At 42.4% G+C, this 12,500-nt stretch overlaps 2 protein-coding genes across 2 annotated transcripts in view; one reads left to right on the forward strand and one right to left on the reverse strand.

Moving 5' to 3' along the window:
* Positions 1-5,946, reverse strand: part of LNP1 (leukemia NUP98 fusion partner 1) — a 38,892-nt gene extending 32,946 nt beyond the window's left edge. Inside the window, exon 1 of the mRNA XM_082626083.1 lies at positions 5,541-5,946. The gene's annotated coding sequence lies outside the window, so the exon portion shown is untranslated. The remainder of the gene's footprint in view (positions 1-5,540) is intronic.
* A 399-nt stretch (positions 5,947-6,345) lies between these two features.
* TOMM70 (translocase of outer mitochondrial membrane 70) overlaps positions 6,346-12,500 on the forward strand; it is a 45,009-nt gene continuing 38,854 nt past the window's right edge. Inside the window, exon 1 of the mRNA XM_082626080.1 lies at positions 6,346-6,883. Within this exon, the coding sequence (XP_082482206.1) occupies positions 6,557-6,883 (327 nt within the window). The 5' untranslated portion in view covers positions 6,346-6,556. The remainder of the gene's footprint in view (positions 6,884-12,500) is intronic.

The raw sequence follows: 12,500 nt of genomic DNA on the forward strand, positions 1-12,500 counted from the left end.
TAAAGAGCTTGCAGCTCTCTCTCCCCTCTGGTGAGGAAAAGAAAAAGAAAGAAAATCACCTGAGGACACAGTGAGAAGGCAGCCATCTGCAAGCCAGGAATAGAGCCCTCACCAGAAAGCTAACTGTCCAGAACCTTGATCTTGGACTTCCCACCTTACAGAACTGTAAGAAATAAATTTCTGTTAGTTAAGCCAACCAGTCTGTGGTATTTGATTATAGTAGTCCTAGTAGACTAACACAAGTTTTGGTACAGGGAATGAGGCCCCCAGCCCCCCCAAATTGATGTCCTTCTCAACCCAAATTCACGTACAACACAATTCAGTCAAGTTTTTTGACGCTTTATTATGAGGATTTCTTTCCTCCAATTTCCAGTAACCTTTCCCTCATTTCCATCTGAGTTGTCACTGGAATGGCCTTTATCATCCATATTTCTACCAACATTCTGTTCATGACTATTCATGTATTTCTGTAAGGTGAAAGCTTTGTCTCCTGCTTGCCTCTTTTCTTTCTGAGCCCTCACCAGAATCATCTTTAATGTCCTTATACCTATCAACAGTTTCTTCACAGCAATCTCAGCTTTTTCTAGCATGGGCTTCAAAGTTCTTCCAGCCTCTACCCATCACACAATTCCAAAGCCACTTTCACATTTTTTGGTATTTGTTACAGCAGTACTCTATTCCTAGTACCAAAATGTATTGGTATTACTTAGGGTTCTCCAGAAAAACAGAACCAGAAATTTATATAGAAATTTATAAAAGGAACAGACTCATGCAATTATAGAGGCTGAGAAGTCCCAAGATCTGCAGTCTACAACCAGAGACCCAAGAGACCTGATGGTGTAAATACCAGTGTGAAAGCTGGCAAGCTCAAGACCCAAAAAGAGCCAATGTTTCCGTTCAAGTCCAAAGGCAGGAAAAGATCAATGTCCCAGCTCAAAGTAGTCAGACAGTTGAAGTTCCCTCTTACACAAGGAAGGTTCAATCTTTTTGTTCTATTCAGGCCTTCAACTGATTATGGCCACTCACTTTAGGGAAGGCAATCTGCTTCACTCAGTAGGATTGATTCAAATGTTAATCTCATCAGAAAAACATACAAACAAAAAAACAAAACAAAACAAAAACAACAACCAACCCTCACAGACACACCCAGAATAATGTTTGACCAAATACCTGGGTTCCTCGTGGCCAAGTTGACACATAAAATCAACCATTACACTGACTAAATTCTGGGCTCTGGGAGTACAAAGTGAACAAAGTTTCTATCCTCATGGAGCTTATGTCCTATTGCGGGGTCACATAAATAAATAATTTCAAACACTGCTAACTGCTAAGAATGTGGACCAAGGAAAAAGACAAAGTGTAAGAAAGGATGTGGGGGTGGGCAGAGACGTTTATAGGAAGTAGAGTGAGTCTAAAAGCCTTTGAGCTCAAAAATGAAATTGGAGGGACTCTGGTGGCACAGTGGATAAGGCTCCGCGCTCCCAATGAAAGGCCTGGGTTTGATCCCTGGTCCACAAACTAGATCCCACATGCATGCCTCAACTAAGAGTTCGCATGCCACAACTAAGGAGCCCGCCTGCCGCAACTAAGACCTGGCGCAACCAAATAAAGAAAGAAAGAAAAAAAGAATGAAATTGGAGTTATGCTTTGGGAAGAATAATCTAGTATCAAGGTGCAAAGTGACACATAGAAGAGAGGAACTACAGGTGGGGAAGCTAATAGAGCCTTCAGGAAAGATGAAGGAAATGGAAAAAAGAGAGAAAAGAAGGGAAGAAACTATTTATTGAGCACCTACTATATGTCAGACATGCTTTTAAGTGTTTTCACATATTTGAACTGGGAAGTGGCAGGGGGCATGAAAAGGAAGAAAAATTTTTTTTTTTTTTTTTTTTTTTTTGCTGTACGCGGGCCTCTCACTGTTGTGGCCTCTCCCGTTGCGGAGCACAGGCTCCGGACGCACAGGCTCAGCGGCCATGGCTCATGGGCCCAGCCGCTCCGCGGCATATGGGATCCTCCCAGACCGGGGCACGAACCCGTATCCCCTGCATCGGCAGGCGGACTCTCAACCACTGCGCCACCAGGGAGGCCCGGAAGAAAAATATTAAAAAGGTATTACAAAGAATCATCATGACTTCACAGCTGATTTTGTGTTTATGTATGTGTATATTGGTACATTTACTTGTACTTGGGTAGATACAGTTGGAAAAAAGAAAGGCTCAAAAAGGTCTAAGGTTTCAAGTATGGTAACCAGCAAGGTAATAGTGGTATTATGAGAAAAAAGGATTATACAAAGGAAGAGAATGAGGAGGGAGCACAATGTGTTATATATTTTTTAAATGAGGCATCCAGGCAAAGCTGCTCAATAAACAGTAGGAAAATTACAGGGCTACAGGTGAAAAGATAAGTCATACCAGGAGATGTGAAGATAGAGATTATCTTCAGAGATATGGTACCTGAAACAATGTCCTTTGGTTACAAATGAAGAGAATGAAGAGAAAGAAGAGGACATATTTTTATGGATTCTCTTCCTTGAGGAAGATCTAGAGGTGTGCTGTCCAATATGGTAGCCATTAGCCACATGAAGGGACTTAAACCAATTTAAATTAAAATGAAAAATTTAATTAGTCATACTAGCTATATTTCAAGTGGCTACCATATTGAATATCAGAGTTATAAAACATTTCCAACATCACAGAAAGTTCTACTGGACAGTATGTACCTAGAGATTCATCAGAGTGGAAGAAAAGGGAGAATTTAGTCTCCTGAAAGCCATTCAAGTACAGAATGACCCATGGTATTAAGTGCTCCAATAAAAGCATATGAAAGCTAAAAACAAACAATAACTTGTGACTCTTAAAGCAGTTTCAGACTAGTAAAAAAGTTAGAAACTAGATTATAAGAGATTTTGGATGAAATTGGTGATAAATAGGTAGAAGTAACAAGTATAAACAATTCTTTCAAGTAACTTTTCAGTGAAGAAAAACAGAGAAAGAATGTAAACCTAAGGAAGAACTGAAAGAGAATCAAGCTGTGTATGTATGTGCCTAAGATAAGCATGTTTGTGGACTCACTGGAAGGCTTGGCTACCAATCAACCAACCAGCTATCCACTAACTCTACCAATCAAAAAAGGCTTTGATGTAGCGATGACAATTGAGGGGATAAAATCATACAATTTTAAAGCTATGAGAAGCTTTAGGAATTATCTAATCTACTGGTCACATTATATAGAAAGCAGGTGCCCAGTCACACCCACAGCTTAGTAGTATTAAAAGCTAGAATAAGAACTCAGGTGTTCTGCATCCTAGGCCATTAGATCTTCAGCCTCATTCAAATGCCTCCTAAGACACAGACCAGAAAAGTGAAGAAAGCTTCTTCTATTGACTTCCATTAATCTAGCAAGAAAATATCTATGTTCACATATATAAAACTTCAATTTAAAAAAAGACAATTTTTGGGCCTCCCTGGTGGCGCAGTGGTTGAGAGTCCGCCTGCCGATGCAGGGGATACGGGTTCGTGCCCCGGTCTGGGAGGATCCCATATGCCGCGGAGCGGCTGGGCCCGTGAGCCATGGCCGCTGGGCCTGCGCATCCGGAGCCTGTGCTCCGCAACGGGAGAGGCCACAACAGTGAGAGGCCCGCATACCGCAAAAAAAAAAAAAAGAAAAAAAGAAAAGAAAAAAATAAAAAATAAAAAAAGACAATTTTTTTACTTCTCTCCTTTAAAATTTAGAAAAACACAACTAAGCATTGAGTGCCTCCTATTTTGTAACAAACATTACACTAAAAAGACCTTAAATGTCATCTAATTAAATCTTTAATATAACCTGTTTTCAGTATTCACAGCTTAGAAATTTATGCATCAGGTCAGTGAGGTCACAGAGGTAGTGACACTTTTACTCAGTTCTATACTATAATCAATTAGGAAATGGTGGAGAAAATGGGAGAAAAAAGATGAATAGGCTAGGGATGGAAATTAGATGTTTAACAAAGTATAAAAGTAACAAAGACAAATTCATATACATGCCAATCTTAAAAATAAAACCAAAGAAAACCAACCCTTTAGATAAATAATTGCTAATTGAACAAAATGTTTCAAGGAACTCTAACATTGCCTTTGCAGGGAACTGGGTGGCTGGGGAACAGGGTTTTAAGGAGACTATTCACAGTAACTTTTGAATTTTAACAATAACAATCTATTACCTCTTCCAAAAAATAAAGTTTCTTTTAAAAACTTTATATATTTCAGTTCCTACCGGTAGTTTGTAATTACTAGCATTCTACAATCCACTGAGGCTGCAGAAAAATTGAAATTTCAAGAAAGAAAGATCCCAACTCTGTTCTGAAAAGGCAAGGGAAAAATTACATTAAGAACAGAAGACTTGCCTTTGGGGGTTGGGAATCAGGAAGGAAGAGAAGTCATTGCCTGGAACAATCACTATTTGATCAAACCAGTTCTATTGCTATTATTTTTAGCTCATCTTTTTAGCCTGTTGCTAAGGAACCCTACAGGCCGAAAGCAATTTACTCATAGGAACCCACATGAAGCAAGAGAAAAGCAATGATGCTGAAGCTTTCTAATTAGGCCATTAAGTCTATTTTAGTGCCGTTTAATAAATTATCTCCTCTTGATTTTTATGCACCGCTATAGTGATGCTGAAAATCTCTGTTGTACCCAAAAGCAAAATCATCATTTGTAACTTTTTAATATGAGGGTCTGCAAATCAGTATATCTGAAATGGGAAGCCACAGTTTCTGGATTCTGATTTTCTATTAATACTTGTGTTTTATTCTTGAAAATACTAAACAATTTCTTGTTTAGTATTTTCTATCAAGAATTCTAAACAGGGGCTTCCCTGGTGGCGCAGCGGTTGAGAGTCCGCCTGCCGATGCAGGGGACACGGGTTCGTGCCCCGGTCCGGGAGGATCCCACATGCCGCGGAGCGGCTGGGCCCGTGAGCCATGGTCGCTGAGCCTGCGCGTCCGGAGCCTGTGCTCCGCAGCGGGAGAGGCCACAACAGTGAGAGGCCCGCGTACCGCAAAAAAAAAAAAAAAAAAAAAAAAAAAGAATTCTAAACAATTTCTTTTTTTTTTTTTTTTGTGCGGTACGCGGGCCTCTCACTGTTGTGGCCTCTCCCATTGCGGAGCACAGGCTCCGCACGCGCAGGCCCAGCGGCCGTGGCTCACGGGCGCAGCCGCTCCGCAGCATGTGGGATCTTCCCGGACCGGGGCACGAACCCGCGTCCCCTGCATCGGCAGGCGGACTCTCAACCGCTGCGCCACCAGGGAAGCCCTAAACAATTTCTTGAAAGGGAAATTTTTGTATTTTAAGAGGTCTGCTGCAGAACATGAGGAAAGGATTTGACAAAGCTATTAGATACATAAAAGCTATGAATTGAAAATTCTACTTGGGATGTGGCAAGAGGGCTGAGACATCTAGTGCAAAACGGCATGACAGTGGGCGGAACAGTGCACTGGCGAGGCCGCGGATGCTCCAGGGAGCGAGGTGTCAAGAGGAATCCGGTATGACACAAATACGTACAGGAAAAGTGGGAACTCTAGGTCTTCGCATTTCTACCCACTCAGTTCGAGAACCTCATAACAACACACAGACGTCATCGCTTTCGTAATTGGCGCAGACGGTGAGTCGCAGGGACGCCGTTCAAGCCGTTTCAACTGGAGCCAACCTGTATTTGCCCGTTTCCACCGAGCCTGATTTGTGCCACCTGCTGTTGCCCCCAATAACCTCAAATTCGTCCAAACTAAAATCTGGTCATGGTAGAGCTAATAAGGTCGGTGATACAGCGAGCTATCTTCAGCTTTTGGCTCTTTCCTCCCATATTTTTAAAAGTCCTTCCAATCCGTTGGTTTCCGAGGACACGGGTACAGACAACGGACCTAACACCGCCGGGCTCTAAGTAGCGTCAACGTGGCAGTAACGAGAAAACGAGGGGTCCAAATTCCACCAGTAAATGAGGCAGCTCGGCCTACGCCCCGCCCACCACTCCTGCCAGCCAATAATCTTCACAACTCTTCTGCTACTCCCGCCCATTCTTAGCGCAGTTTCAGAGCCTCTTCCTCTGCTCCCCCGACCACCAAAAACCCGCCGTATGTGCGCCCCTCTTCCGCTTCGCTATACCAGAGAGCCCTCTGCCCTTCTTTATTGAAGGCGTAGGGAACGGCATCGGCTACCACCCGAGGCCCAAGATCCCAGAAGCTAGTCTCACAAACAGCAGCGGAACGAAAGAAAACAAAAAGGGATGCCTGGGACTTTCACCGCACGCCCAGTTTACTTTGACCCGGAAGTGATTCACCACTCCTCCACCCTTCCCATTCCTCCCTCCCAGGTTGAGAAGGGAAGACGACGGCCAGGTCTGGCCCGGCATGCCTTGGGCTTCCGGTGACCTCTGGCCTTTTTCTGTCGTCCGCTCTTGCTGCCTAGCGTGCTTGTTCTCTCACTGCTTTGCGTCCTTGCCTCCCTCCCGTTTTTCTTCTCACGCTGCCTGGTGACTGTGGCGCCCGTGAACAGCAAGGAGGCGGTGGCGGAGGACACTCGTCATGGCCGCCTCTAAGCCTGTGGAGGCGGCGGTGGTCGCAGCGGCTATTCCCGGCTCCGGGAGTGGGGTGGGCGGCGGCAGTGCGACTGCGGGCCCGGGCACCGGGGGCCTGCCGCGATGGCAGCTGGCGCTGGCGGTCGGGGCGCCCCTGCTGCTGGGTGCGGGTGCCATGTACCTGTGGAGCCGGCAGCGGCGGCGCCGGGAGACCGGGGGCCGAGGCGACGCCAGCGGCCTGAAGCGCAACAGTGAACGGAAGACCCCGGAGGGCAGGGCCAGTCCGGCCCCAGGCAGCGGACACCCCGAGGGCCCCGGTACTCACCTGGAAATGGTGAGAAGCAGCCCCGAGCCCTGGAGGTAGAACCCGGCGGGTGCAGCCTTTCCTTGACGGGTTATGCCCGTCAGGGGGCTTCCCATCAGACGGAAGCTGCCAACAGGCAGCGCATGGGTTTAGGGAAACTCAGTTCTGGCTGCCTTTATAGGGAATGGAGTAGCCCGAGGGCACAGGTTAGCAACATTCGTTGAGAGCTTCCTTTTGGTTTCAGAAAAATATTTGCCTTTCAGTGACACAGCATTTATCCTTAGCGTTGTGGGTACGGGGACATTTGCAAATATGATGATTGTATTTAACTAACTAATGAAGGAGCCAAATTCCCTTAACTATCGGTACGTTGTGATATGAATTGCCTTGGTCATGTCTAGGGCCTAGGACTTAATTAGTAGTAATCTTTTAATAACAAGCGAATCCCCTTTTTTGAAGTATTTTAGGTTTGGGGATAGGTAAATACAGTGACTGTTGGTTGACAAGAGTAAAATTGTGTTCAGTGGCATTTATTTCATCTGTGGGCATGAGTTCTTAAACTTTTGGGGTAGAAGCATCTTAAATTCATTTTTAAATTTTACCTGGAAATTTACATGATCAAGCCTGACATACGGTTAAGCCAAGCGTCGGAGTGTCTGGTGAATTAACTGCTTTGTATGGCTTTGTTGAACTATTAAATCCTTCTGGTAGCTGACAGCTGTGGGGGGAATTGGCCTGGCTGCATTTAACAATACTGGGGTGAGATAACGTGAGGTGGAGGATTTTATCTGAGTCTGAGATTGTACAATGGCGGTTACGGAGTAAATCAGAGTTCACAGTAACCTTTGGTCAAAAAACTCCCAATTATATACATTTGCAAGTTATTTCCACATTATACTATTCAGACTGAAGACATGTTTTTACTAAGTAGTCAAATTAATTTTAAAGGAAGTTCTGATGTGGAAGCAAACTACCTTAGTTTAGTGCATCCTGTATATCTGGCGTTGTGCTAGGCCCTGAGAGAGCCAAATAGTCTTTCTAACGAGAGAGTAAGATACTGCTTTAAAAAGAAAATGCAGAAAAGATGCAGTACAAGTATGCTGGAAGAACCCATGGACTGTGAGAACCAGGAGAAGTGTGCTTTATATTGGGCTCTCCAGCATGGTTACCTTGAGAAAGTCATTTTATCTCTTCGACGTTAGTGTCATCCCTGTAGAATAAGAGAATTAAAATATTGGATCTCTTATATTTCTTCCAGCCCTAAAAATTGGTGATTCTGAGTGCTATTAATGAGAGTGGTAATCAAGGTGATTCTTTGAATTAGTCATCATTTGTCTTGTTTTCATATTTCTGAAATTCTCTGGTCGTTTCCTATTTCATTTGCTTATTTTAATCACAGAAGAATAGTAGGTGAATGAAAAATACATAAAAGTTCTCTGTTCTATAATAGTCACCAAAAATAAAGATAATTTCTATAAAAGAAACAAGGTTTTGATATTTCATTGCAGTTTCAAGTACTACCCCACCTCACCTCTTTGGTATTTGATAGAATTCAGCAAACTGTCTTTCAGATTTTAGATTTCCTTAAATCCCATTTTCAGCTTTTCAGCATTGTCTAGGTCAACACTGTGATAATTTTTTAATTTCATGGTGTATTGTAGTTTTATCAGAACGTATTTTTTAATTCACCTGACTGCCGCTAAAAATTAGACTTTAACATTGACTTCTTTGTATAACTTGAACTGCTTTAAAATGATTCCGTTTGACCCAAAATAAAATTGAGCAGAACACTTGCATATACTGTTCTTGTGGAATTTGTGGGGTGGTACCTGTAGTCTTGCTTTGAGTTACTAGATGATACTTTAGTAAAGCAACAGTAAGAATGTCTTTGCCATTTTTTTAATGGAAATTTGTATTTTAGCTGATGGTGACCAATAAATACTGAAAGACTATTTTTTGTCTTTTTTATAGTCTAGTCCTCAGAGTTATTATTAAATTACCTAAATATAACTGACCACAAATTGAAATTTATTATCATCAGTGGTTGGAGAAATTGCTTTATATTTGAATAGCACCTTTAAATTGTCAACCTCAGTGGGTTTTGTAAACAAGAAAGCATTTGTTTGGAACTGATGGAAAAACTGGCAGAATCCTGATGCTCTGACTGTTCTTTCTCCACCTGAGCAATAGCTGTAAATTTTAAGGCAATGAAGGAATGGACAAATATTGTCAGTTCAGGGTTCAATATCAGTGAATAAAGTGGAAAATCAGTGGTTATTGTCTGTTGGCTTATGTTTGCCTTAATGTAAAAATGAACTAATAAAATAACTGGGCTTCTGTCTATTGGGTTTGAGATATTCACGTGCAAGCAGGCTATATCAAATTATTTTTTTTCTGGGATAGCATATACTTGTAAAGCAAAAGCAAAAATTCATATTTTTAATTAATGGGGATTTTAGGATTTCACCAGAGAAAGGCGTCTAATCACAGTTGATTGTGAGATAGAGGTAAAGTATTAAATCATATTCCACTTTGGGCCATTATAAAATCTACCATGATGTGCCATTTTGCTTCAGTAATTTATTTTGAAAACTTGAGAATTACAGATTTTTCAAAGTTGGTAAGGTTTTTTGCCAATCATCTAATCCACAGGACTTCTCAGTCTTTGGGCCAGAGTTATCACAGGGGAGCATCATGCCCACATATATACCAAGCATGGTATCTGGTTGCACAAATGTCTTAGGTATTTCTTTTTTCAAGCAACCTATTTTTTTTATTCTAATACATTTATTTATTTTTGGCTGCATTGGGTCTTAGTTGCTGCGCGTGGGCTCTCTCCAGTTGCGGCGAGCGGGGCCCACTCTTTGTTGCGGTGTGCGGGCTTCTCACTGCGGTGGCTTCTGTTGTTGCAGAGCACAGGTTCTAGGCACCTGGGCTTCAGTAGTTGTGGCACACGGGCTCTAGAGTGCACGCTCAGTAGTTGTGGCACACGGGCTTAGTTGCTCCACGACATGTGGGATCTTCCTGGACTAGGGCTCGAACCCATGTCCCCTGCAGTGGCAGGCAGATTCTTTTTTTTTTTTTTTTAATTTTATTTATTTATTTATGGCTGTGTTGGGTCTTCGTTTCTGTGCGAGGGCTTTCTCTAGTTGCGGCAAGTGCGGGCCACTCCTCATCGCGGTGCGCGGGCCTCTCATTATCGCGGCCTCTCTTGTTGCGGAGCACAGGCTCCAGACGCGCAGGCTCAGTAATTGTAGCTCACGGGGCTAGCTGCTCCGCGGCATGTGGGATCTTCCCAGACCAGGGCTTGAACCCATGTCCCCTGCATTGGCAGACAGATTCTCAACCACTGCACCACCAGGGAAGCCCCTGGCAGGCAGATTCTTAACCACTGCGCCACCAGGGAAGTCCCTGTGGTTTTTTTTCTAATGTGCATGTATTTATTATTGACTTTATAGTAGTGTTTTATCCAATTGTTTTTAATTTGATGATTTTAAAAAGCAGTTACTCTAGTGTTCAAGTTTTTTCAATGTTACACAGGAGTTATCCCAACAGGAAATGTTTAGGAACCACTAACCTAAGTCAGTCCTTTAGAATAGGAAGGGAGAGATGTACCTAAACATTTTAATAAAGGGGTCAAAAACTGAGTAACCTGCTGTTATCAGTCATGGTTGAAATGAAATAATTCTTCCCCCTCAATGATCTTTTTCTAATCTTTTTTTTTTTTAATCAGGGTCACTAGTGACATTCTTATATAATTAAGTCTAGAGAACACCTTTCAGTCTTTATCTTACTTGATGCTTTGCAGTATTTCGCATTGTCTTCTCTTAATTTCATATTTTTTCCTTTAGCTTCTGAGACACTATGTTCTCCTGATTTTCTTTGCCTTTCTTAAAACTTCCTGATAACCTCTCCTTGCTGACTCCTCTCAGTCTCCTTTCCAGGCTCTTTTCTCTGCCTCTTTTGGTGACCTTCATGGTTCTGTCATAGGCATTCTTATATTCCATACCTTCACTGGATGCTTGCTTGCCCTCCAGAAGCTTCACCTAACACTTATATACTGATGGCCCCCTAATTTCTTGTTTATAGCCCAGACCTCTCAAAAGGCCCAGATTTAAAGGAAATCTTCACCTCATTACAAGTGTTTCACACCAGACTCCTGTTTCTCCTGAGACTATTCCTTATCATTTAATGTGTCATCTAACTAGTTTCCCAAGCCAGAAACTTGGACATCATCCCTAACTTTCTATTCTTTCCATGTTCTCCACATCCAATCTAGAAACATGTCCAGAAAATTCTACTTCTTAAATATCTGACTACTCCTCCATTCCCACTGCTATTTCTTGACTGAATAACTGATACTCTCATTAGTGTCTTCCTCCAATCCATTTTGTCAGTACTAGAGTAAATCCTAACAGTCCCATGCTTAGAACTGTTAAGTGGTCTGTTCATTGCTCACCAAGGTAAAGTTCAAATTCATTATGATTTAAGACCCTCTGTGATCTTGATCCTGCTTACCTCTTGTCTTCATCTCTTGCCACTTCTTGTTTCTTGCCTTTGGATGTTCTGTAACAATGCCCAGTACCCCTACCTTCTCATCCTTCAAGTCACAACATGTATGTCATGTCACCTTTTCTGAAACTCTTCTACCTAAGCATACTGTTATGTGATTACATAACACTGAATTTTTCTCTTCCACAGCACTTACCACATGGTACTAGAGTCACTTATTCATGTCTTTCCTACTAAACTCTTGACTCTGTGAAGGCTGGGACTGGCCCTATCTTTCTCACCGTTTTTCAGAACCTGGCACATAGCAAGTGTTGAGTGAATGAACTGATGAAGCTTCATTATTTGACATTTAAAAGAAATTCCCACAAACTGAATATTTTTTCAGAATTTCCAGCTTTTCATTTGTATTCTACCAGTTTATCCTAGAAATTAGTTTAACAGTCGTAAATGTCATTTAGGCATTCTTTTTATAAATCACGTGATTTTGTATGAACTACAACCATAATCCTGCAGAAGCAGCATTCTTTTTTTTAATATAAATTTATTTATTTTTGGCTGCGTTGGGTCTTCGTTGTGGTGCACGGGCTTCTCATTGCAGTGGCTTCTCTTGTTGCGGAGCACGGGCTCTAGGCAAGCAAGCTTCAGTAGTTGCGGCATGCGGGCTCAGTAGTTGTGGCTCTCGGGCTCTAGAGTGCAGGCTCAACAGTTGTGGTTCACAGGCTTAGTTGCTTTGCGGCATGTGGGATCTTCCCGGACCAGGGCTTGAACACGTGTCCCCTGCATTGGCAGGCGGATTCTAAACCACTGCGCCACCTGGGAAGCCCTGGAAGCAGCATTCTTACAAGTAGTTTCTTCTTAGGTAAAGAGTTCTCTGTGTTACAATTTAGTGGGTGGGGTTGTAGATTTTTGAATTTCAGGACGTAATATGGGAAAGGACTTTCTTATTATCTTAGGTATCATTTATCCTAGATTTGATTCTTATAAAAGTAACAGTTGGTCAATTAAGTACTGAAAGATTGTTTCTCATGAGGTAAGTGTTCCAGAGTTGATTGCTACTTCTGTAAAGTTGGGATCCAAATTTTAAAATATGCCTTTGGAATTTGGTAAGTTTAAGGGAATAAAACCATTTAAGAGA

Source organism: Mesoplodon mirus (assembly GCF_964341445.2).
Source record: "Mesoplodon mirus genome assembly, chromosome: 6".
In the NCBI taxonomy this organism is placed as follows: domain Eukaryota; kingdom Metazoa; phylum Chordata; class Mammalia; order Artiodactyla; family Ziphiidae; genus Mesoplodon; species Mesoplodon mirus.